Source organism: Rhea pennata, chromosome 3 (assembly GCF_028389875.1).
Source record: "Rhea pennata isolate bPtePen1 chromosome 3, bPtePen1.pri, whole genome shotgun sequence".
Taxonomy (NCBI): Eukaryota; Metazoa; Chordata; class Aves; order Rheiformes; family Rheidae; genus Rhea; species Rhea pennata.
Window position 1 is genome coordinate 105,995,643 of NC_084665.1, and position 26,946 is coordinate 106,022,588.

General features: G+C 35.0%; 1 protein-coding gene and 1 long non-coding RNA gene across 2 annotated transcripts in view; one reads left to right on the forward strand and one right to left on the reverse strand.

The window, feature by feature from the left end:
• CSMD1 (CUB and Sushi multiple domains 1) overlaps window positions 1–26,946 on the forward strand; it is a 1,182,441-nt gene that overhangs the window by 1,109,500 nt on the left and 45,995 nt on the right. The window contains exons 53-54 of the mRNA XM_062571121.1: window positions 8,582–8,755; window positions 13,169–13,342. Coding sequence (XP_062427105.1) covers window positions 8,582–8,755; window positions 13,169–13,342 — 348 coding nt within the window. The remainder of the gene's footprint in view (window positions 1–8,581; window positions 8,756–13,168; window positions 13,343–26,946) is intronic.
• LOC134137951 (uncharacterized) overlaps window positions 1–26,946 on the reverse strand; it is a 52,049-nt gene that overhangs the window by 22,721 nt on the left and 2,382 nt on the right. The window contains exon 2 of the long non-coding RNA XR_009957781.1: window positions 25,546–25,630. This is a non-coding gene — a long non-coding RNA (uncharacterized LOC134137951). The remainder of the gene's footprint in view (window positions 1–25,545; window positions 25,631–26,946) is intronic.

The following is a 26,946-nucleotide window of genomic DNA, read 5'->3' on the forward strand; positions in this document are numbered from 1 at the left end:
TGAATCTAATCTTTGCAGTAAACGTAATAAAGAAGGGAAGCAAGAAAAAAATACAGCCAAGCATCATCAAGATGAAAGATTTCTATACTTACTTTAATATGTTATAAATGTTTGATAGATGCAATAGGATCAAGGAACAAGGATATAATTATCCAGAATAAGGCCCATTCCTATTTTTGCACCAATAAAACAGTAAAAACATTGTTTTATATGGAAACGGTAGTAGCTATAACATAAAATATCAAAGCTGATTCCAGTCTCATTTTTTTGTAAAAATTTCAGATAGGCTAAAGGAAAGTTTTCTAATTAACTGTATACCTACAGTAACATTTAACTTTAGAACCTTTAAATAAATTATATTTATTGATTTCTAAATTGTAGAATCCCTTGACCTCTCAGCCTTTGGAACATTATGTTTTATAAGAGTATGCCAACATAATAATTTTACATATGAACAAAGATATAAAATACCAATTTTCTTCCTCTGACCTTGATATCTTCAAAATAGCTGCTTTAAAAATGTAGGTAGCCATGCTTAGTAGCATCTCATGAAGAAAGAAAAACTTTTGTTGTATTGGAAGGAGTAAATCCAGAACTTCAATCAAAACTGAAAAAAAACCCTCCTTTTTTCTAAGCCTCATTTCTTCAAACTTGTGACATACTGACTGAGGAATCCCTAATGGCAATTTTGGAAACCAAGTCAAAATTAATACTGCATGTATCTTTGCAATAAATCAGCGTCACAAAACTGGCTTAATATGCAACATGCATGTAAAGAAGTGAAATACAAGGCTACTGAGCATTTTTAAAAACTTGAATGTGTTTAACTTTCACAGCATCAGTAAGACCACTGGCTTTCTGTATTCAGATAAATACACATACAATCTTTAGTATATCAGATAGTTGGTGCTCAGTATTTTATGAAGTGATAAATATGTAGTCTATTCTGTTTTGCTTTTCTTTTCTAAGCATAGCACCATGATAAGGGTGTTTGCAGTTCATGCCCACACCAAGGTGAAAAAATGAAAGAAATGGCCACAGATACTGAGCAAAGCATAGAGCTCCTATCTAAAATATAACTGCATTCCCCTGGTAGAATATTATATTAAAATAAAAGACAAACATGTGCATCACAGTAACCAGGTGTAATGGGACCACAGACCACATACGAACTCAATTACGTCTTCTAAAAACAATTTTCATGTATCATCAACTTCATCTTAGCAGGTTATTAAGAAAAAGGAATATCAAGAATCATTAGGCAAACATTTTTAAATGGAGTAGTAGTGAAAACATCCTGCATTTCTGGAGATCTATAATTTCTGTGAACACTTTTAGGGAAAATACTTGAAACAGATTGCAAGTTAGAAAACAATAATGCACTAACAAACAAAAGCATAATAACCTAGACAATGAAAAAAAAAGTGTAGAGTTTTAAGCTGCATATTAGCTCTGCTCTTCATCACAGTTACTGCTTCCCCAGTATCTTTACACACAATTGGACTGGGTGTAGGTGAAATATAGACACGAAGGGGTCTTCTGTCAGAAGGGAAGATAAAATCTAGGTATTCATGTCCTCCTTGCCCTGTTGATTGCCTATTCTTCTTTCCATTGAGAGATTAGATTGCATCAGCAAGGAAAAATAAAAGAGGATCTTTTTGAAAAAAAGTAGCATGGGATGATGTAATTCAAATCATCAGATTTGAATTAGTGAACCCCAGCAAGATATAGTTGTTTCTGAAAAAAAACATTTTTCTAGCTTGATATCTTTTCAATCCCTTATGATTTATTTTTGGAATTTAAAATACACTATATTAAGAGTGATGTCATCTTGCTGTAGTAAATAATTGCATAAATTGAGAAGATTTGAATGAACAAGAATAAAACAAGTCTGTTTTGCCTAGCAAAACCAATTCCACTGTGGTGCTGACTAGGGAAATTTCTTTGAGCTCTCCTGTGCTTCAGGACTACCTTTTTGCACACATAAGATCACTACTCTGTTTCATCCATTCCACCGTGTAGCAGCATAAGAGGGTTGTGCCTGAAGACAGCACAATCTTACTTCCTGTGATGTCACGTTATCCCTGGAGTAGGGCTGACCAACAGTTAAAAAGATGGGGAACAGCAACTATATAGATCCAAGTCCACGTGGGTAAAAGTATTTTCTTCAACAATTTGTTCTGTTGCAAGCATGGGAGCTGCATTGCAAAAAGAAAGGTTTTACCTCACGGTGTTTGTGGTGTGGTATACCATTCATTACCAGTGTGGTGCCTGGTACTTGCATATCAGAATTTCTATCAAAAAAGATGTGCTTGGCTTTCATTCATTTTAAATAATCTGAAACACCATTTTATCTGCTGAACAATCACAATAGTTTGTAGCATTTTTGTAGTGCTTTTCATTTTTGAAGGGCTAAACATGCAGAATAATTTAATTGCCAGCATATACGAACTAAACCATATGCAAACCTCAATGGATTCTATGTATGTATTATAAATTGCTCTTGCCTGTGGAAGACTGGAGTCTATTATAACTACTGAGAAATATATTTGACCATTAAACAACTTAGAACAGTAACAGCCTATGATAAAGATAAATTTAGGCCCAGATAGTGTACAGATGGAGAGGAACCCATCTGCACAGGACTTAATTAATGAAGTACCAGTACCATTTTTATCCACTAATAAGTTTAAAAACCACACCCACAAATGAAGCTCTTAACCCTTTGGAGAGCAGCTAATGAAGTTAGGAAAGACTGTCTCTATATACAGCTTGAACTTTATTTATCTAAATTCATCCTTTCCTTTACCTAGGAGTTTTTTCTGTTGGATTTTGTCTGTTTTAGTATTTTATAAATCCATATTGAAATTGTATCTTACTATGCTCCTATCCCCTTGGTCATAACTACTAGCTTCTAGCTTTTCTCCAGCTGACTATCTGCTTTTTTAGCTATTTCTGCAGATGTATTTCCACCTCAGATGACCACAATACTTCTTGCAGGAACTATAATTGTGATAAAAATAATGCTTATCTTACAATACTTCCCAATTCTTTCTCTTAAAAAAAATGAGTGACTTTGGTTTCTGTGGGATATACCAGTTGCTTGCATTGTAGAATGCAACTGTGCATTGAGAACAGTTGAATACATGTACGTATCCTCACTAGACAAAAAAGATTGCACCTAGAACTGGAAAACTGTTAAACACCATTTAGCCTTTGCCATTTCAATTTCAGACAAGCTCTATAATGACAAACTTTATAATGACAAGAATAATGCACAGCTATTAGTGTGAAAGTCTAAATATAAATGAATTTTCACATGCGTGCTACAGAAGGTTGTATTAAGCCTCTTCCACCCGCTCTAATTTCTCTCACATGAAGGATATTTACACCATGTACCCTAGGCACCTAATTTAGATGCAATTTAGAGTACAATCTAAGGGCTTAAATTCCCAACAAGTTAAATGGAACTATGTAGGCTCCTCCAGAGACTACTTCTGAAAAGGTAAATTTGATTCTTAAGACAGATGATGTGAATGCCACCAATTGTGTATTCCTAAGTTTGAAGGACAACATGCACCAGATTTATTTCAAAGGTTCCTTTAGGACTGATCTGAGAAAATCACTAGGCATACACCCAGAGAGCTTCTGAATTAACCTTTACATTTCAAAAGAATGATAATGAGCTGAAGAAGTTTTTACCTACACAGTGCTTGTATGAATGTTGTTCCAGACAGCTGTAGGCGAAAATAGATGCCACTTTGTGATACCATTGATCTATGTACAGTGAATTTATGATTTCAGCCCCATTCAGTGAACTAATTTCTACATTTCAATAAAAGGATTGTCAAATCCTTGTTATCTGTCTCAGAAGGAAGCTAAGCCCAATGACTGCAGTTAATGAGTCCAAGGCTAAATATAGAGTTTATGTTTTCAAGCGTTTAGTATTGTGTGTATCTTTTCCTAGTTAGAAAAGATAAATAGGATCCTTAGGCCTATTTTTTCTTGTTTTTGTTTAATTCCTAATACTGCTGATATTTCATATCACTTCCCCTTTTCCCTTTGAAAAATAATTGCACCTATAAATCAGTAGTATATGCTTTGTGTTGTATGAATGTACATGAATATGTGTAGGAAGAGTATGGCTTTAATCAGAAGCATTGAAGTGTATGCCTAATTCCATCTCTACTATTGGTGGAATTTAATCATAGGCTAAAATGCTTTTCCTGAACAGATATTTTGTATGGCTTTCAGGTGAAAAACTCTATCCAAATACATTAGGAATTTATTCTAAAATCTAAAATTAAAAGTAAATCCATTCCAGTTCATTTTCATAAATTCTTAGTATATTTTTTCCCAAAATGTGAGAATTCAATATTGTACATGATTCTGTAATATATGTAATCCCCTACTTTTGTCAGTGTGAAAAAATAATACTGGTTTTTTGGTATAAATCTCTGGTCCCATAATTGATCTAGTATGATATAGTGTTATTGAATTATATTTCAATTTCTTATTGAAAAATAAAACAAAATGACCTGTATCCTGTTTACAGATACAGACGTTTTAGAGACAGTTATTGATTCAATCTTGAACCACGTGAACAGTTTCCTTTGTTCTTAAGAGCATATTTTATTAAAAAAATCCACTGGCAGCCTCTTCTATTTACTTTTAATCTAATTTTGTGTGACTGGAAAATTGCATACATTTTATGTTGTTGCCCTGCTCTTTCAGTTCTTAAGTTGTTAAGATGCTTAATCTAAATGAGTCAAAATTCACAAAAAAATCATTAAATCCACTAGCTGGAGTGATCTGTAAATGAAATGACTCACACGATAAATGCAGAGTCTTTTTAAATCCTCATTCAAGAGAAAAAATGCAATGCTCCAGCTGGCACATCTCAGCTATCTTTGTTTCTGAAATTTCTTGTGATTCCCTGTATTTGGCTTCAATACAACCATTGCATTTCAATTTTTCACTTTTTAGGCCTATAAAAATTTGATACTTAAATGTATTCCATTTTAGCTTGTATAAATACAGCTTCTCTTTTCCCCCTTTCCACCTTTACTGTAGATTTCCTTCCCTGAACGATGAGTAAAAATTTAGGACCATGCAAGATTTTTTTCTTTGGAAGAAGAAATTGTTATTAGAAGCGATAGATAACTCCACTCTAACATGTAGTTCATCTAGTTGAAGATTAACCACACCATGAATTCGCCATTCCTAGTACCGCATTTTGTGTGAGAAAGAGCTGTTACAGCAGCAGGGGGATCACGTAAGAGATTACTTAAATAAACTGAGTGAGTCCGTATGATTGGACAGGGTGAGTTTGAGATGGTAGCTTGTAGAATTGCAAGGCCACTCACTACCATGGTTGAAAGCTAGAAATAATTCCAGTGTGTGAAGAATAAACAAGTGTACCATCAGACCAAAAAGGGGCAAGAAGAAGGAAGCAGAGAGCTACAGGTTAGTCAACCTCACTTGACTCCCTGGGAAAATTAGAGAGCAAGTCTTAGGCACATCCATTTCCAGGCATATGGAGAACAAGTAGATGATTGAGAACAGCCAGGATCACATAATCAAAAGCAAAACTGACTAACCTTACTGCCTTTCCTGATGGCTAGATCATCGGATGAGGGGAGAGCAATAGATTTCTTTTACTTTTGGCTGTAGCAAGACTTCTGGAACAGTTTCCCATAGTATCCTTGCAGCCAAATTGAAGAGATACAGATTAAATGGGTGGACTGCTGGTTGTAGAACTAATTGGACAACAAAGCTCTGAAGATAGTGTTCAGTGATTCAAGATATGACTAGTAACCCGCTTCTAATGATGTTTTTAAAGGGTGGATACTGAGGCCAATACTCTCCAACATCTTTGTCAGTGACTTGGATGAAAGGTTGGGATGCAGCATCAGCAAGTTTGAGGATGACAGCAAATGACAGGAGAGTGCATGATATATAATTAGTTGTACTGGAGAGCAGTACAGCTAATTAGAGGGACCTTGACAAACTGGAGGAATGGACCAACAGAAAAATCATGAAGTTCAGCAAAGACAAATGCTGAGTCCTGCACTTCTAGAATTGGGTCCTGCGTTAGTACAGGCTAGAAACTGGGTAGAAAGCAGCCTCACAGAAAGCAGCCTGAGTGACTCAGTGGGTAAGTTGAAATGACTTACCAGTGTAGCCTTGCGGTAAAGTAGGAGACTATCTGGCACTCGTTTGGAATACTCTGTCTAGGCTTTTGTCCCCTGCGATACAAGAGGGAGATCAGCAAACTGAAGCAAGTCCAGGCGAAGGGCAAGTAAGATGGTAAAGGGGCTGGAACATATGATAGACAAGAAGTGGGTGAGGGAGGCTGGAGAAGAGAGAAGAAAGGGTAAGAGTGGATGAAAATATTGATTCAGACCGAGAACAAGGTAAATTATTCCATGAGACATTGCCAGGAGAAATATTATATGCTGTCAACGACTTTGTTTCTCTCCATTGCCATACCACCTGTAAGGTGAATAGTAGCTGTGTAAGAGATTGGACTTAGAAAGCTTACATCCACACTTCTGCAAATTTACAGAACAGTGCCATAATCTCTCCTTATAGAGACAATTCAATTATTCCTCTTTTTAAGATTATTATAAAAACCCTATATGTATGGAAAAAATAAACCTTAATCTAGTGTGACATATGTTTTATGGTTCTAGTGGTTTAGAAGAGCCACTAAGTATAAATAAATATACTGCTTAGCATTATAAAGCGACTTTAGTACATATTGATTGTGGGTATGGCCTCAGTGTGAAACACAGCATCACACATCCTCATTCTAGCGGTAGTCCTGAGCCTTCAGGTCCCTGTCCTCACGTCTCAAAATGAGGACTGGATGTGCTTAGCATAGCTTTAATTGAAATTAACGGTAGTTGTAATTAACTAGTACCACTAAAAAATGATCACTTTTCTTCTCTTTAGTAAATAAAGAGAAATAGTTTCCTGCTCAGAAACTTTCTCAACAGAAATAAAAATCCAGAAATAGGCTTATTACTGGGATACCTTAGCACCAAAACTAATTTGAGTTCTGTATTTTATAACAACAGCTGGATATAACTAAGCAAGAAACAGTGCTGGTAGACATTCCTTTCTTTCCATGTCTTTTGTACAGCTGGAAAAAGGTATTTATTTCAAAGTATACTGATAATATCCTGTATTATAAAACAATACAGAGAATTTTTATGATAATTTTTACATTAATATGAATTTATAGGCACAGACTAAAGACATTAAATATGTCAGTTTAGAATCAGTTGAATATAAAAGCTGTTATTTTTTGGAATGAGTACATTCAAATAAGAGTACTTTTAAGATTATTGTTAATAATATAATAAATAAACATAAAACCCCCTTATCAAATTACTTGTGGAACTGAAGCTGAATAATTGAACATAATGAGATATACTTAGCTGTAGAAACTTTTTTTCAAGAATATGGAAACCTCCTTTGTATGTTGCAGTCTTTAAATTAGACCAGAGGGAAATTCTAAGAAATAGAGGCTTAAAATGTTGTAAAGTTCTCTTTAGAGGTGTTGCAATCCTGTAAAAGAGCTACTGTAATACAGTTTAAAATCTCATATTCTGAAGGTAACATACTGACTGTGAACTCACACAATTGCTCTTTTTTTTTTTCCCTAATAAATGAGTATGTGTTTTTAACTGCAGTCTTAGGATCTGTCCAGTAATGCCTGAAGATCTGCTAGTGAGAAATCAGTTATTTGCTGGATAAGTGGAATGACAAATGCTGCGTTTGTCCTAATGAAATAACAATGCCAGGACATGCACACGAGGATGGAATTTGATCACCTGTTCTGTTAAATTGTTAGAATAATGCCTGTTGTTTTTGGCTAACTCTCCCTAAGTCAGTTCCCAGATATAGTTCAAGTTAGCCTAAACCAGTACTAACTAATTCTGGCAAGCAGCTCCCTAGCAACTGTTCTGGAGGATGAGGAAGTTTCTTTTATGGATGCTGTATGCCAGTAGGACTCAGTGCCAGAGAATGGTCCCAAGCATGTTCTATTTACTAGCACAGATATAAAGTCTGAGGCAAATCATGAATAAGAAAAATCAGAATACTGTAATGCAGTAGTAATAGTGACTTGGTAGTTTAATACTTTTTACCTGTAATCCAAATTTCTCTAAGGAAACAGGCAACTTTACCAAAGAAGAGGGGAAAATTTGTTATCCATGCTAAACTGTCATTTCTATAGCAAAAAAAGAATGATATATTTGTAATTTCAGACATTTTCAATTTACGTTTTCCCAGACATCCTTCTAAAAAAATTGTCATTTGTGCAACACAATCTTTAGAAATTATATATATATGAAAATTAAAAGTCTTGGAATGTCACTGCTTCCTTTATTCTGAAAAAGTAGAAGATATACTTCGTGTAGCTTTTTACACCCATCACTTGTACAGTAAACTACTCTGATACAATGTTTAATAAAAATGTGAATAAAATGTTATTTTCCCATCAACATTCTTGTAAATGTTGGCAAGACTTGTAAGAATATGTGTTTTTGATGGGTTGTTTTTTTAATTGTAGCTGGTCACTGTGGTTCTCCAGATCCAATTGTAAATGGCCATATTAGTGGAGATGGCTTCAGTTACCGTGATACTGTAGTCTACCAGTGTAATCCTGGTTTTCGACTTGTTGGAACATCTGTCAGAATTTGCCTTCAAGATCACAAATGGTCTGGACAAACTCCTGTTTGTGTCCGTAAGTATCATTAATTTTTCATTAGATTAACGTTCTTTGAAGTTAAAAATGTAATAGTAATAATGGATGGGATTTTCAAAGGTGTTTGAGTGAGGTGCTCAAATCAAAGATTCACTGAATGGATTTTGAATGAAGAGGGATCCTTATAATCATCAATCCAGCTTCTAATTTAGCATAGGCTGAAAAAAGACATCCAATAATTTCTGATCAAACTTGTATTTCTGTTATTTCAAAAATAGGATGATACAGGCATTGAAGTGGGTTTGAACAACAGACTGCAACTTTGTAAATTCATCCATCTCTCTCTCTTTCTCCACACATAATTTCTATGTTGCATATGGGCTTAAAGAGCTCTATTTTCCCTTATTTTTTCACCAGGGTTATCAAAAACTCTTGGCCTATTTTCATTCATTAGTGGGTAAAACTGGAATAGTGTTGATTTGTGCAATTCTGATGGTGACTGCTCACTTTTCCAAAATTAAGTCAACCAGTCTGCTTCCTAATATTAACCAGTGCGGGCCTGGATCTTGGCATTTGAATTGTACTATGTCCATTAGACATATTCTGAAGGATTTTTTTTTGCTCTTAACTGATCTGCTTTGAAAATCCCATAATTAATGATTTGATTTGTTGTGTCTTTCCTACTCTAGCTATTTCCTTCTTTGGATGACAGGTTTTCTGACCTTTTCTGAGCTATTGGACTTTTTATCGTAGTCAAGAAAGAAATCGTACTTCTTTGTTTATATTTTGCTACTTTATCGTGTACTTGCTTTTATTATTTTTTTAATTTTAATAAGGCTCCCAATTTCTATGTAATTTTGATGATTTTTAATGGACCATTACTTCAGTTCTATCATATTACAAGACATCTCTAATTCAAATGGATGTATGTTCATCCACACAGAGACACAGAGGTCTGACATGTCCAGTTTTTATATTGAATTCCTGTCAGAAGCTTTGTTTCGTTTCTAAGAAAATATGCTACTGATGTCATTAGAATATTTTTCTTTCTTAGTGGTAAAATAGGACCTTGATACAGCTATAGGAAATATCTGCCAAATATCATTGTCATTTTATAATCCTATTTACACCTTTAAGTGATTTATGTTCCTCAGAGGAGAAATGCTAGCAACTTTCATTATTTTTTTAGTGGATTAATTTTACCATGAAGTGAATAAAATCCCTTCAAAAGAAATGGGCAAAGCTGAGAGGGAGATAGGAGGCTGTTTGTTCCTAAATTGATATTATCATTGCTGTTAAAAGAGGAACTGGCAGCAAGTTCTGTCATTGTAGGTTGGCTAACACTTTACATTACAACTGTGTTTTCTTTTGCTTATAACTCTGCCAGGCTAAAGAACCAAACAGAATTTTTTTGTCAGCAGTCAAGCTTCAGATGATTTTCCTACTTGTATTTAAAAGTTCTAGCAAAACATGTCTAAGCTGTATTTGAGAAAGAAAGGTGAAAACATACTGTTTACCAATATTAGAAATTGGCTCCCTAATGTAATACTGGAAAGATCTATGGACTGTGGAGTATGCATCAGAAATTAGATAACCATAAAGAAGTTATAAGCTATGCCCCTGGAAAACTGCCAGAAACTGAGCTACATTTTATGAGCTTTTTTTTTTTTTTTTTAACTTACACATCCTTATGTTACTTTCAATTGTCTTTGAAAAGGGTTTCAGAGTTTTAACTACTAAACATTGTAATCTTCAAAAAAATTACCTCATTAGGTACTGAGAGCCCCTTCCACCCTGGGCCACCTTCGCTTCTGGGTTTCTTATGACAATCAGCCTCTCTCATCTTGCACAGCTTTGGACATACTGCTGTTTCCCTACCTGCATGTTGAATAATCAGTTTGCCCATGCTTTAGATGAGTGCTTTCTGAAAGATCTTTTCATTTACTACTTTTTTGGGAGTTAAATGTGAAAATCTCTAATTAGCTCTTTGTAAGTGACAGCACAACAAAATTAAGATTGCAATCTCCTTTGCAAGAACTATGCTATATTAATGGGGACCAAAATGTATTCTTAGTTATATAGCTTGCCACTCAGATTAGACTTTATTCTCCAAGTAGCATCAGGATCTTGTACTACTATTACTTCTTCTGGATTACATTTTTTTCTGTAGTGGGGTGGAAGTATTCAGAATCCAAGACTGATAATTGTTAAAAAATGGAAAATATATAAAATTTATATATTATATATAAATTTAATGTGTAAATGTCTTGACAGTATAATAACCAAGTGTGTAATTCCTTAGAGATTATTTATATCAGACATGGTAGGTACATCTATTTTCCCGTGGCATGTTTAAAACTCTGTGTGTGCGCGTGTGTGTGTACACACGTGTGCATGCATGCATAAGACTATTATTTACATTATTTGCATTAGGAGGGGAGGGGAGATTTATAAGACCCTTTCCAATTTAGATGACATGAAAACAACAGTAGTAGCCTTTGTTTAAAAAGTCTTGGCTACTGCCAAGTATTATTGTTTACTTAGGTAAACAATATCAAATTGACTGAATAAAACTTAGAGGATTAGAAACACTATAATGTCAACATTGTCTACTTTTTTCCCTCTCTCTCTTCTTCTCTCTCTCTCTTTTTTTTTTTTTTTTAATAAGCTTTTCAGTTCTTGTTACTCTGTGAATCCAAAAACTGATGTATTGATCAGTCAATAGGTCAATAATATTCAGTAGCAATAATGGAGTAGTGGCAAAGCTAGATGCAGTGACTAGAGTCTCAGTAGCTGAGACCTTTAGTTTCTGCAAGACATCGTTATAAAAAACAGCATCTGTCAAGAGTAATGAGGTATAAACAAGAACTGACTTACTGGGATATGCTTCTGTTGAAAAGGACAACCAAGCAGGAGTGTCCTTCAATATCAGTTTTTATAGGAGGCCTAAATTTTATGTTGTAAGAACCTATGGCTTATCATTCATTCAGGAAGCTGCTGAAAGTTTAAGGTAATAGCATCTTTAAATTTTAATAGTTCTTTACATAGGAATGATGTTAACTGGTTTTGAGTGGCCCTGGATAATGCTTTATTTATTGAAACTTCATCTTCTGTAACAGTTTAAAAGTAGAAGAGCAACAACTAGGCTAGAATAAAGTTGATCCTGTGCATATAGTCACGTATTACTTTGAAGTTTAGGGTCTTATTTTCAAATGCTGCAAATTGGACGGTTCAGAAAGGTGTTAAATTGATTTACATAGATTTATTTGCACAGTGTAAGGACTGTAAATCTATATGCCGTAAGATGCCTTAGTTAATTCCCAAAAGTCATGTATTGTTGAAAATACTATTTCATATTTGGATTCCAAGGAAAAATACAAGAAAATACATTTAAATTATTCTTAATTTATCTATTAAATAAAGAAACAAAAGTAAAGTAATAAAGGAAAAGATAACCCGTGGATAGGATATTTACGTGATTATGACAATCGTTATCACCAGTACAGTATTGAAAAGCTGTACATCTTTGACTTTCTGGTTTTATATTGTCAATATCTATATGTTTCCATATGTTTTTAATGTGTTATCATGAAGAAAGCTAGAGCATGACCATAACAAGAGTGTATTATTATAAATATAATGTAAATGTGATTAATGTAGAAAACATAATTGGAAAGATTTTCTCCCGATAATGATTTCTTTGTTATTGTAAGAAGTCTGATTAAAATGATAAGTATTTCAGCAAAGCAAATCAACAGCTTTGGAAAAGGGAATTTGTTACTTTAATATTTTTGCATCTTCTATTGTAAATGATTTAACTGATTATTTGGACAGGGAGAGGCTGGGACGAAGGGGGAGATTGGTTAGAGGTTTTTTTTTGTTGTTGTTGTTGTAACTTTGGGAGGAGTCTTATTTTGAAAGGCAAACTTTTACTCCTTTTTGCAGCAAGTTTTATCTGCTACTTTAAATCAGTCCTGAATCTGCTACTTTTTATTCAGTCCTGAAATTCATGAGGAGATGTTCCCAAAATCTTCTATCAAACTCGTTTGACTGTACTATATTTTGAAACTTGCAGAACAAAATCAATTTCATTCTTTTATCTGCATTAGTAGAAAAGACAGTAAAGTCTCAAAATTGTTCAAGGTGTAATACATATCAGATAGATGTCAAAATGCATGTATATATAATTACTTATAGCTTTCTAAATTAGGTAAAATGCAGATTCTGAAACTTTTATTTAAAAATGAACATTTTTCTCTTGCAAATTAAAAATTCTGTATAAATGTATCCTATATATTTTCAATCATCATCTACATCAATATAAAAGACAACTGAAGTACAAATTCAGGAAAAAAATAAATAAATAAAAAGAAAAAGCACCAGCCTGCAAGTGATTCTATAGAACAGTACCTTTCAGTTAGATGCTAGCCTGCCTATTTTTTACTTTAACAGCAATCACTTGTGGACATCCTGGGAATCCAGCTCATGGAGTGACTAATGGCAGTGAGTTCAATTTAAATGATGTTGTAAATTTTACTTGCAACATGGGGTACTTGCTTCAGGGAGCTTCTCGAGCACAGTGCCGAAGCAATGGGCAGTGGAGTAGCCCTTTACCCAGCTGCAGAGGTAGGAAACTTTCCTGTTTGTTCTCTGTTCTGTAATGAGTTATTTCAGTCATGAACCTTTGCTTTGCCTTAAAAACACTGAGACAAAATTCTGAAAACTGGCCTTCAAGACTTTATTGTATACTTTACCTGAATTTTCCAGTTTTATATTGGAAAATGGATTTATCTGAATATTAGTTATGCATTAGTTCTCCAATATTTGGCCTCAAAGTCCTGAAACAACAATCTCTGGCATTTGGTTTATAGATATATAAAGTGTGGTTTGTATCACAAAAGTTATGTTAAATTAATAATTCAGTCAGTCAGCTAGATTGACTTGGATGCACTTGAGTACAGTTCCCATAAATGGTCCATTACTCCTATTAAAACATAATTGTGCAAATGAATATTCATGCATCAAAACAATATTAATTCTCTATTCTCTAACAGTACCTGAAGGATGTTTAAAGCTTTAGTACATATGAAACTGATATTTTTGCCTAGAATAAACTGATAATTTCATTCTAATTATTTTTTGTGAAGACATGCCTGAAATTGGTTATATTCTATGTAAGATGGAGATGTTTGAAAGAGACAAATGAAGCAAGGGTCAGTGTTAGGAAGAAACCTGTGTATCAAAGCTACATATATAGGGGGAAAAAAAGGAAGCCATTTCAGAAACACTATAATTGCAGAAATCTAGAGTTCTTACATTTCATTATGTCCTTATCATTTATTTATCTAGATGCCAGTAATAAAATTAAAATTAAAAAGAAATGTCAGTGTCCAATGTAGCTACTTTTACATTTTGTAACACTTGGCTAAATGAATTCTGCCCTAGTATTAAGAAATTGTTTTAGAGGAAGGGAAAACTTGTACAGTAACTTTTACTGATTCACTAATATACCTAGTGTATTAGTCCATCTGAGTTTAAGTAAACAAATACTGTGTTGTTCCTAAGGTTTAATTTCATTTTGGTGTGGTTTGAAATGCACATGAAACACACAAAAACCTGTATGTGGGAAAATAAAATTGCCAATAGAGTGGTCTGCTTATTTGTCTAGTCGTTGTTATATATTACGGGGCAATTATAGACTTTCCTGGACTCCAGGAGGCATAAGACAATTTTATAACAAAGAAAAAAAGATCTTTGAGACATGTGCCCCCCAATGTTGCATACTGGTGGAAAAAAATAGAGATTACTGATTTATGCTACTGCCTAAGTCAGTGATTTGCTGACATCTTGAATATCATAACATGCAGTTCTGATCCCTTCATCTTAAAAAGGATGCAAAAAGATTAAGAAAAAGCAACAGCTGGGATCAAAGGAATGCAAAGACTTTTTATGAGGAAATTGAGATGTATCAGAGGAGAATTAACTAGTAGGCATGAAAGAAAATGATAGAAGTCTAAAAGCCAGGAGTGCCATGAAGAGAAGAAAAAGGGTTTAATTTCACCATGTTTTCCAATGCAAGAACTAAAGGACATCAAAATATGTCAGTAGGAGAGAAGTCAGTTGAGGGTTACTGAATATACAGAGCCTCTATCTGGCTTAGGAATCCTTTGAGTTGGGAGATTATAAGGGGAAATATCACCTCAGGTTGCCCTATTCTTTCTCTTTCTACTTATGGGCACTTTTTTATTGATTTTCTTCAGACTTTGGCTGTTGCTGCAGAATATCAAACCTTTGATCTGCTCCATCAGACAACTAGTGTCAGTCCTTTGGTCTGACACTTTTATGTCATATAGCCTGAAATGGCATGTTCAAGAGTAGGAAATGCTCTCTTAAAGCTGAGTCCAATTATTGCTGAAAATATTTAGCAATGTTGTGAAGCGTTTTTTTTTTTTTTTTTTTTTCCTGGATCACTAAGACAAATTGAATATTTTCTTGTTATAAAATAGATACAAATTGTCAGTAAGATAAGGGAAAGAGCCAAGAAAGTAAGATGGGGTGAATCCTATCAGGTATTGAAGTATGTCAAGAGCCATGAAAAAAAGTTTGAAGGTATTGTTTGTAGTTTGGACCTCTTTTCATGAACTTTCCAAAGCTATTTTGATGGACCTAATTTGGACGTTTGTACTTGGTCATACTCCCTTTTCAAAGCTGGAATAGGCAGAGTTCATTCCTATCTTTTAGCAATGGTACCTATTTCAAAATTTGTAAACCAGAAACAAACAAACAAAAGGCTTAACCTCTGTAGAGAAACAGATGTTTCTTCCAGACGTGGAACATGCAATGAAATAAAATATTCATGTGTGTGTGATACCAAGGTTAGATTTTTATTTTTTAACATTCCAATCAAATTGGCAAGATTTTCCTTGTAAGACATAATTTGGCAAATCTTGATGAAATCATGCATCCTCTGAAAGGAATTTCATACAAGTCACTTAAATCTTTCCTTAGGCTGATGGATCTTACAATGTAAGATTCATGTATCTCATGCCTGAATGATGACTGCCAAATTAAGAAATTAAAGATTAGTTTCCAGAGATAAAAAATATAATATTTTCTAATCTCCTCATCTTCCATTAGAATAGAAGGACTGAGTTTGGAATTCTTTTTCCATCACAATAGCAACTCAAAAATCTCCTGTGATTAAGCAGGCACAATTTAGTTTGTTCAAAAGGGGATTAATGCTTAATCAGATAAATAATTTCTCCAGCAGTGTAACAGCCTTAAGGTTTTTCTGGAGTATTTTCTTTCACTTGGAAAAAAAAAACACTTAATAAATCAATATAAATACAGTGCTTTCTTTCTTAGAAATTCATAGTAACTTGTCTTTAATGTGCAGAATTGTTCTAAGGATATTATCATTGGAACTAAAGATCATATAATGAAAAATTCTGTTATTGATAGCTTTATTACCTCCACTTGTTGATTTATTAAAAATCATATTTTATTGCAATGATTGCTCATAAGAATAATAATTATCTTTGGTGATCAGCTTATGATATTGTTTCAGAGATAGCTGATGCAATCTCAAGCTCAGTGTGTGAGGAATTAGAAACTTTATTCTCATTAAAACAATCCAAAGATTGCAATTCTCTTAGTCACTACTCTCAGAATTCATACAAATGAGTCAAGAAGCGTGGCACTATAAGTATTGGAATAGGGAAACAGAAATTAGCAAACTGTTCCTATTCGGTATCAAGTATTTTGTTTTTCCCTTGTATACTTCTTTGCCTCATTAAACTTTAGTGAACATACTCTTCTATTTCATCTGGGAGGCCTTTAAGTAAGATTTGATTTGTTAAAATTGTATTTACTTTTACATAAACAGTAAATAGGATCCAGATCTGTAATGTTTGATTGTCAGAGGCAAAAATTGCACAGTCTGTGCAATTCATCATTTTTTACAAGCTGAGTTACTCAGATATCCACATTGAATTCAGGTGTATACATTACCTACACACAATGACAAAACTGAAAATGAGAAAGAAAAAAGGAAATTCATGAAAAATGGTGTAAAAGCTGAGAAGATTTAAAATATAAGAACATAAAAATTAGGAAACTTGAGCCTTACAGTTACTACAACGTTATTTCAGGTATGTCTTGTGTCTGCTAACATTTTCCTTTTTTAATTCATAAGGTGGATTTGAGATCGATCCATACCACTTTTGGTAGTAGATTTTATGGTCAAAAATCTTATTTATGGAGGTTGGTTTTCTGGATAGTGAGTATTATAGATTCCTCTCTGCCACAATCCATTCATTTAAGAATGTCAAACTCCTACCAGAATGGAGCTGCTCAGAAATTCTCTGAATTCACTTTCGCTGCATTCTCAGTGCAGGTCTGTATTACAAAGCATAGAGCTGCTTGGGAACTCTGACCAATATGAATCTAAACCTTGATAAAGGCAATGTGACTTAGGTATTTATTTAGAGTTAATTATTTCTTGAAATAGTTGTCAGGATAGAGAATGGATAATTAATTGCTCTTCTGCACTGGAATATTTATTTTTCTTAATATTAGTGTATCAGTTGAAGGAATGTAATCTCTTAAGATAAAGAAGGAGTTAGATTCTTCTCTGTGTTTTTCATCAGCAAGGATTCCATTAAAAGTGGAAAAGTCCTATTCAGATGTCACCACCTTTACTCTGGGAAATTACAAAAGTGAAGATGTGTCAGAAGTAAAGAACCACACCTAAGACCTAGAGCTTTGGCTGAACATTTAGAATTGACATTTAGAGGGAGGAAAAGGAGTTTGAACACATTAATACAGTAACTATTGGGGTACAATCAACCTCAACAATCAACCTAATTGTATCAACAATACAATTAACATGTTTTAAAAAGCAATTTGTCATAAACTTTGCAATTTCTGTAGATTAAGAAGTCCTTCTTTATGGCTCTTTAAAGACATATACCAGCTAAAATAACAATAATAATTGTAAAAGTATTTGTGCACAGGAAGGTACTTAGTTTTAGTGCAAAAAAATATTACTTTAACTTAGACAAATCAATGTCATAGCAGTTCTATTCCATGGACCTATTACATGGGTCTCTGATCTAGAAAATTTGAAGATATTATTTCTATTAGGTGATACTTTACAATGTTCGTGTTATATTAGTTGTCTTGAGAACTAGCATTGCTTTTTATTATATATTAGGGTTTGCCAAATCTAGTAGTCTAATAGAGGCAAAGCTACTGCTGCTCTGTGGCCCCAGCTCCAGCCAGTAGTGAATCTTTATTCACAGTATTCACACATATTCCCAGTAGGCCCACTCACACTGTAAGTAATAGGTACATATATACACAGCTGGCAACTCAGATTAACATAGACAGCAACACTCACACAGACACAGACAGCACAAACAGCATAACCCTGTCCCCCTCTCTGATGATTCAGGATGAACATTCCTTAGTGAGAAATATATATATATATACATATACGATATGGATCTCTCCGGTAAATGAGCTTAGACATTCTGTCTATCCAGTAGCTGTCCCTGGATCTCTAGTCTTCCCAGTTGCTGGTGCCTGGACATATGAGCCCTACTCCAGTTGTTGGTACTTACACCTACACACATGCACAAACTAGGGGTTTCTCTCTGGCTTTAGACATGTGGTCTGCCCAGTAATTGGCCCTTGGATCCTCTCATCTCCAGTTGCCTCAGGCACGGAGACACACAGACACAACCTGGTCTCTCAGAATACCCTATGGCCTTTCCAGGAACTGACCTGGACCTCCTGGTCCTTCTAGTAGCTAACTCTGAGACTCTGGAGACCCTCGGTCTTTTCAGCGTCTTAAAGCTGTTTCAATTCCTGGATCCCAAGCCTTTTATCTTAATTGACAGCTAATCCATCTTGATATTTGATAGTGATCACACACTGACATATGTACCTGTATAATATGCACAGCCTCTAGTCTCTTCACTTGCTAACACCCTAGGCACACAAGCTCCCACGATCTGTGATCCCTGCTCCAGTTGCTAGCACTCAGACCTCCATACACACACATGCACACAGAACAGAGAGCCCCACACTCAGGAAAATGGTTAGAAATGGCGTTTAATGAGAAGACAGAACAGACTGCAGTAATCAGGTGCAGGACATAGACAGACAGATATACCGACCTGCAGCCTGTTTTCTTGTGACTAGTCCCTTTTATTCTATTTTATTGCTATTTTACAACCTTGTTCCTTCCCAATCTTGACCTTTCCCTTTCCCCACTTTTGGTTCCTCCTCTAACCATCCTGAAGTAAGTCTTTCACAATCCCAAGGTGCTCTTCACCTGCATCCCATAACATGTCCCATACCCCTAAGGCAGTAACTGACCTCAGTCTGCAAGGTAATCTGGAGACCATTTCCCATTGATAAACTGGGTGAGTCTCACCTCCAGCCCATGGGGCTGATGCTGTCCTGGGAGAGCCCATGGGAGAAGCCAGGTCAGGACGTTCCATTTCTCTAAGTGGGGTTCTGCTATCCACCATTGTGCTCCTTTGTGTTTGTGGAGATGAGCCTTTAATTACATAATCCAACTTTGTCAGCATTGTCATGTTTCATGATTAGCCTATAACATTAATGTTAATACATATTTTTAGGTAATAAAATTAAAATTTATTATTTTCCTATGATTATTGATATTAGAATGATCAAAGATGTTTTTTACTTTAGAATCCCTGAGTGTAAGAATGTTTTCAAATATTTATATAACCCAGAAAACATAAAATATACATGGCTGTGTTTCTGTGCTTAATAGTACATGGTTGCTACTCCCAAATCATTATTCTGCGGTACAGAACGAGAAGCTTTTTGACGTGCCTAGGATCAATTCAGCCTCTTTTTTTGGATGATATCTGTTATTTTCTTTTAAGACTAGAAAAGACTGAGGAGGGAGACGATGACCCACAGTTAAGTGTGGAAGTGGTGGACCAGATTGCCAAGCAAAGGGTACAGGGTGATGTGAAGAGGAGACACCTTGAAAACAACAAAAAAGAGCTAAAGTCTATGCACTCAAGTGTATACATACAAATGATGAAGTGCTTAGAGGACAGCATTTTGAAGGAAGCTTTCATTCCTTTTCTGGGGAATCAGCGTGAGTGGGTGCCTCTCTGAAGTGGCTGTACACTAGCACATGCAGAGTGGAGGAATCAGAGGAAGAATTAGAGGTCTGTGTGCAACTGCAGGGCTACAATCTTGTTGGAATCACAGAGACATGATAGGAGACTCTTCCCTCATGAAGCTGGAATTGTTAAGCCTGGAGAAAAGAAGGCTCATGGGGGATCTTATTGATGTGTATAAATAACTGAAGGAAGAGAGTAAAGAAGATGAAGCCAAACTCTTCTGAGAGGAATTCCATTTAAATGTGAAAAAAAGCTTTTCTACTGGTCAAACACTGTAATAGGTTGTCTATAGAGGTTATAGAGTCTCTGTGGAGATATTAAAAACCCAATTTGATACAGCCCTCAGTAGCCTGCTCTAGCTGACCCTGCTTTGGGCAGGCAGATTGAACTAGATGATCATGAGAGGTCCTTTCAACTTCAACCTTTCTGTGATTCTTTGTAGTTTATGACTAAAGACTTTGAGAGATGCACTATCAAGAATCTTGCTGAGGTAGTGTATGGTGTCTCCAGCCCTGCTTTTCTGCTTATGAATTCATTGTGACCCAAGAACATTTGGCATTTCTTCAAAAAGAACAAATGGAGCACTGCAGAGCAGTCTGGTTCAAACCTCTGTATCAGTCAACCATGTTCCTACTGAACACTGTATTTCTACCCATATATCAGAAAGAAATCTTCCCTACTGTAAGTTGCCGCACTAGAACCTTGCAGTATAATTACATTTACATCATTTAACTGACAGTAGAATTTGATAGCCTGAGGTTAAGTTTTTTAGCTCAATAAATACTGTTTTTATGGCTATATTCTATGAAAATTAGTGTGATATACTTTTATAATCATATTTTCTTCGAATCTTTTTAGTTTTATTTAAAGGATGACTCTGCAAAGTTCAAAATTATTATAGGTTTTTTTGCTGATAAGGATTAAATAAAATATATCCTGAACTATAGCATTTACATGGAAGAAGAGCAAAAACTTTTAAATTATATTTAATTAAAAAATACACTTCAAATGTAGCTCATGAAATCACAGGGATTAGTGAAATAAAAAAAAAGCTGAAATGTTAATTTTACATCTGTGATTAAAAAAAATAAATTTTTTATCTAAAATGTCAGTATATTTTCTTACACTTTGTTGAAAAATTCAAGCAAATTGTACACAAGGTAAATAAAAATGTTTATAACCTAATTGCTACGTTAAATCTCTTCCAGTTAAATAGTTATAATAACTTTCCTCTTATTGAATTGACTTCAACTTAACTAAAAGGCGAATTACCACTTCTTCTGGCATATACCTTTCCTTCTAAAATTTCCTTTTATCTAACAGATGAAAAATATCTGTATTAAAGTTCATTATTAATGATGAATTATGAATCTATATACAAGAAAAATAAATCTTCCAGCTCCTTGAATAATCTACTGGTGAAGAGATTGATGTTCCTGGCAAATCTGCATCATTTAATTCAACAGAGATTTTACATATGACCTTTCTTTCAAACCTCAGCTGAGTTCACTTGAGTCAATAATAAACTTCACTGAGACTCTGCACGTAGTTGCTACAAAATGTTGAATAGTACTCGAGATTATTGCAGAAGTGATTTTTAATTTTATTTTGCAACTGAAGATAGCTGTATGCTGTATGCTTAGAAAACACAGATATTTTTAGCAAAGTGAGACAGTTGTCAGGCACTCTTACAATGATGTGTTGCTCCTATCTATTGTGTCATTGATAAGATAACTAACATACCACTGTCAGGAATTTATGCCAAAGAAAATATGTGGTGTTTTTTTGCCTGACAAAAAACAGTGCATACAAAAGATCAAACATACTACTTCAGCACCCTATGACAAAAACTTGTGTGAAATAAAGCATTTTAATATGTTTTTAGATCTTAAAATGAATTATAAAGCACTGAGCTGTATTTACAGTGGTATTTCCCTCCATCCCAGAATGCCAATGCATCAATTTGCCACTTTTTTCAGCAGAGCAAGTAAAATCTTTAATCTCTTAAAATTCACATATTTTTTGATTCAGATTTTGGTACTGTTCAGATGTGATCTTCTGTCTTCTGGGAAATCATGATGATTAAAACAACAATACCTTGGAAGAACTCATGTTCCTGCTGTTTCTTTCACAAGTTAAAAGAAAAGACTGGTGTAATGTTGATAAAATCTATGAGAATTTTTTTTTGAACTATTGAAACTTATAATCCTTTTTCAATGACTATTTTATGCTTTTATACACACACATGCACATTTTTTTTCTTTTTACATTTGCAATGGCCCTAGATGGAATGATGAGATCACTGAAATATAGCTTAAAATTGCAATTTTTGTTGTAGGAAATTTTCATTCTTACATATGATCTACTGCCTTTTTTTTTTGCTGAAGAGAACATCATAAGTAAATGCCCAGTTTACTTGCCTTTAAACTAGAATCAAATGACATTTTGGAAAAATTCTAATTCCCAAGTGTGTGTGCTTTTCAGCAAACCTGTTTTAGTATGACTTGAAGTAGCCCGAATATGGTACCTCAGAAGAAGCTATGAAGCTACCAATTCCTAAACAAAATATGTTCCATATAGAATTTTCCCCTCAGCAGTTTCAAACTACTTTGCAGCTGACCTTTAATAGCACAGAATGCTGCTCTGCATTTCCTACCTTTCATACTGACTTTTAACCACCAAAATGAGCCCAGAATTTGAGGGGCTTATCAGGGCTCTGCGTTCTTGATTGCACCATAGGCCATATTTCCATATGTTGTGCTTGAAGTAAGAACTGGTGAATTAAATGCTACTCATCATCTTCTAGATGTATATACAAAGACAAGCACATCTTGATCCAGTTCCCTTGTTTTGGCATTGGATAAACCATCCTATTACTTGCTGCAAATTCATAAGGCAGTTTCAAACTCATAATCAACGGCAAGGAAAGTTTCTATGGATGTCCTTTGCTACTGTTATCTTTAGAAGAGATTATTTCTTCATATAAATGAGATTCAAGAGATTCAAGAGGGTGTCAAGCAGTAAATTTTCTGAAATTTGCTACTGCGGCTCCTACTCACACCTAGAACCAACATAGCCTTCTTCTAGATTTTTACCTCCAGCACTGGAGGTGTTTTAATGCAGACCTCAATTATATTTACACAGGTATACAGTATAAATGATCTAGGCATCACCATACAAAAGCTCACAAGAAAATTCAGTGGTGGACTTCAGAAACTATGCTTCCTCCTCGCTTTTATCATTAGCTGAACAAGAGCTTAGGACAAACTTCAGAAGATTCCCACTTACTGGTTGCCATAAACTCCAACCAGAGCAGGGAATTCTCATGATGATTTATTTCCTCCTACTGCATGCCTGATTCTTCTTCTTTACAACATACCATCGCTCCTCTGTTCAGTGCACTACAGAAAGGAGGGAATCCTTGATAAAGTCATTAGTCTGTGAGACTTTGAAATTCTCATCTTTAAATCACTCATTTTTGGGTGCTGATTTGAAACTTCCCAGTAAGTGTCCAGGGAATATATGAATATATTATTTTTTAGAACTTTTTAATATATTGACCTTTTCTCTGAATGTTCCCTAGATACATCTTCTGGAGTTTCTCAATTTTACTCCAACTCATTACAGGTAGGCATCATTAATGCAGCACCTTTGTATCTAGCGCTTGTAATTTTGCAGAATACAGCTTCTCACACAGCAAAATTTGTGAATGGTCAAAAAAAATCCCTTAAATGAGGAAATTATTAGACATTCTGTTTTTTAGCCTACCCCTTTCTCTCTAGAACTTGAAGTTATGATGGAAATCAATAAATAATCTATTTTTTTTCTTATGAGAAAGAAATACAAAAACACTTATAAAAGATTTTGTATCTTCTTGACAGAAAGTCAGCTGGTAAATTAACCCTCTAATTTTCTCTTGATACCTTTTACAATGGAGCTAGACTGTCACAAGTGTGGGTTTCAAGGGACATTCCTGACTGCAGAACCAAGGTAAAAGGGATTCAGAGTGTGCGCGAGAATCTGCTGTTTGAGGAAATTCATCTTTTCTACCGCATGGATGGACAAAATGCCTTACTTAAGATTCCAGAGAAACGCGAGGTGTCAAGAAACTTTTACAAGCAATGTACAGGAGGTATTTCTCCAGTTCTGTCATTCCAGAGCTCATTATTTATCTGCTGATTCATCACAGCTGAGACAAACTTTTTGGTAATGTCTTAAGAGGTGTGAACATACATTTCTTTCAGAAATATTCCCTTACTGAAATAAGCCTAGCAAATAACGTGGATTAGTGATCTGTTAGTCCTTCTCATTCACCCCACCTCACTATGTGGATAGATTATGCAAGTTTTTACAGGCATTACAATCTGTGACTTGGGACTGAGACACTATACTCTGGCATTTTACTAAGCAGCTCTGAGTGTTACCATCTTCAAAACTCCTTTACCACCCTTTTGGAGATGGCCTTCTCAGAGACATCTTGATTTTGGCATTGCTGGGAGGTTATTTTTGGAAGATAGAATGATTCTGCAGGGGAAAAAATGTTTTACAGCAATGGGGTTTTCATTGCCAAAAAAGGCTGGAAGGTGTTAGGAGTTGCTTAGTCCGGTAGCCTGACAGATGTGAGGCTGATGTAGTTCTCTGTCTCCAGGTCCAGCTAGTAGTTTATCTGAGCATGTTCTCCTGGTAGGCACACCCAGAGCAAACACAGTTGGCACATCAGTATTTTGGAAGGTGTAACTAGTTATGCTGATTGTGCCTGTCTGCCCATACATTGCAGAACAATACATTCAGGTAGTGATATGTCATTGTCATGATCTTTTGGAGTTCTGTAAGATCTCTCCCACTGTGCAAAGAGAAGGTTAATCTCTGGTGATGACACACCAACCATTGGATTAATTGTGCAACAAATGTCCTTTGAAAGAAGCTAAATACTATAGTGAACAATCCCAGTCATTTCAAACTGCTAGATCATGAATTGAAACTCGGCATGTTTTAGCAGCAACTTTCCAGAACTACTGACCAGCAGTGGTATCTGAAACTTAGCATGTGAACAATATTGCCTAATTTTTTCTGTTCTGTAGAGTGCTATGAGATATAATCTTGATCCCATGGTCAGAAGAGTCAATGTATAGATACCATATAAGGTCCCAAAGTAATATTTAATGTTAATATGGTAACTTGTTCCTTTTGACTAATACTGGTCCAAAATACTCTAATCTACTATAGGATCAGAATTAATTTCTTTTCTTCTTATAGACACTCTCATTCATTCTATTCTATTTTTTCTCCTATTAAAGTCTTATTTCTTAAAAGTAGAATTTTTTTTACTAGGAAGATGTATTTGAAGACCCCTCAGAAGGACACTTAGAGCTTGACTGAGTTGCCAAAATATAAAGGGGGAGTGCCATTGGAGGTGTTTTACAGTATATGATATATCTACCTGAAGCTGAAAGACATAGTACAGTCTTTTGGGGCATCAGGCAGCGACATCTGGAAAGGTAGTAGACACATCTGTTTGGGCAACTGGATAGAGTACCTTCAGCTCTATACTAAGAGTCTTGAAGACGCTGAAGCATCCACTTGTGTTTGTTGGTCAGTAGGCCCGTTCAGGAGCTGAACTTCCATATACAAGAGACCCCAGGGTGTAATTCAGCCTACCTTAGAGTGGAAAACTAAGGGTCAATCCACTGTATCAGGGTGAGGAGGTGAGGAGACAGTGAGAGGATGAGGCTTGTTCAGTCTGCTGAGGAGGAGATTAAAAGACAATTTAGTAGCAATTTACAGTTAATTTAAAGATTTGCAAAAATTGTGGAGTCATATTTTTCTCAATATTACCAGACAGTATAAGAAGTCACAAATTGCAGTGTGAGAGGTTTGAATTAGTCTTTAAGAAAAGGTATTTCACTAAGAGGGCAGTGTAGCACTGGGGACAGACTATCCAGAGAGGCAGTGGAATCTCCATCCTTGGGTGTTTCGAGACTTGGTTAGACAAAACTATGGCTGACTTGATCTGTGGTTACAATTATGTCTCGAGTGAGGAATTAGACCAGATGACCTCCAGAGGCACCTTCCTACCAACTTTTTTATCATTTTGTCACATTTTAGGCTGCACTGACTTTATTGGGTAGATCTCCAGTGACTAAAGTAGGGATTTAGGTGCAAAGACACACCTAGATTTATATCCTCAGTCCTGTCTTTCAGTTAACAGTTGAGCCTTCCAAAAGCTTACTCACTTTGTTACAGAGGGTTTACTGTATAGTTGCATACTTCTCACTGGATATCCAAGGAGCCCTTTGTACTAGTAAAGATTCATTTTATTTGAGCTCAAGCAATGGAAGTATTTTCAGAATATAAATATAATTTAATTCTCTAAGACTACTCCTTGGAGTTCCATTCACACCGACAACCAAGCTCTCTGAAACTAAATGAAGCAATGATGTCTTTGAGGGAAGAGTCCCCCAGCGCCTATTTAACTTTGAAACCTTCTTTCAGGTAATTGAGTTGTATGTTGTTGCTGATCAGTGACTGTGAATGTATATTCAGACAGGGGGCAAACGGGTTACTCACCTGAAATTGTTCGCCTTTGAGGTGTTTATTTGTATTGTTGTAAACCACTCTCGTACCATTGATATATTTCTTAATCAAAAGAAAGAATTCTTACATATGAAAAAAAAATGCTCTGATTAAGAAAAACCTCAGGAAAAGATTTTAAGAGATGCTTCTATAGCTTGTACTCTTATGACAAAAATTATTGGGTTAACACTACTTAGTACATAAATGCCCATAAATGAAGGTACATAGAAATAACACATCTAAAGAATAGTGACAAGTATGTAACTCATCTTTCTGATGTATCTGCAAAGGTTACACCTGTGTTCATACTGGGGGGGGGGAAGTAGGAAGAAGAGCTTTCATATGCATACAAAGCAAAAATTTTTTTTTAAATTAGCTAATCTAATGATCTAAAAGAAAGAACTATTGTTTTATGAAATGCAGACAACCTAGTTCAAAGCTGAAAAAAATAACTGTAAGTTCATTGAATTTTTTAACAGACTACTG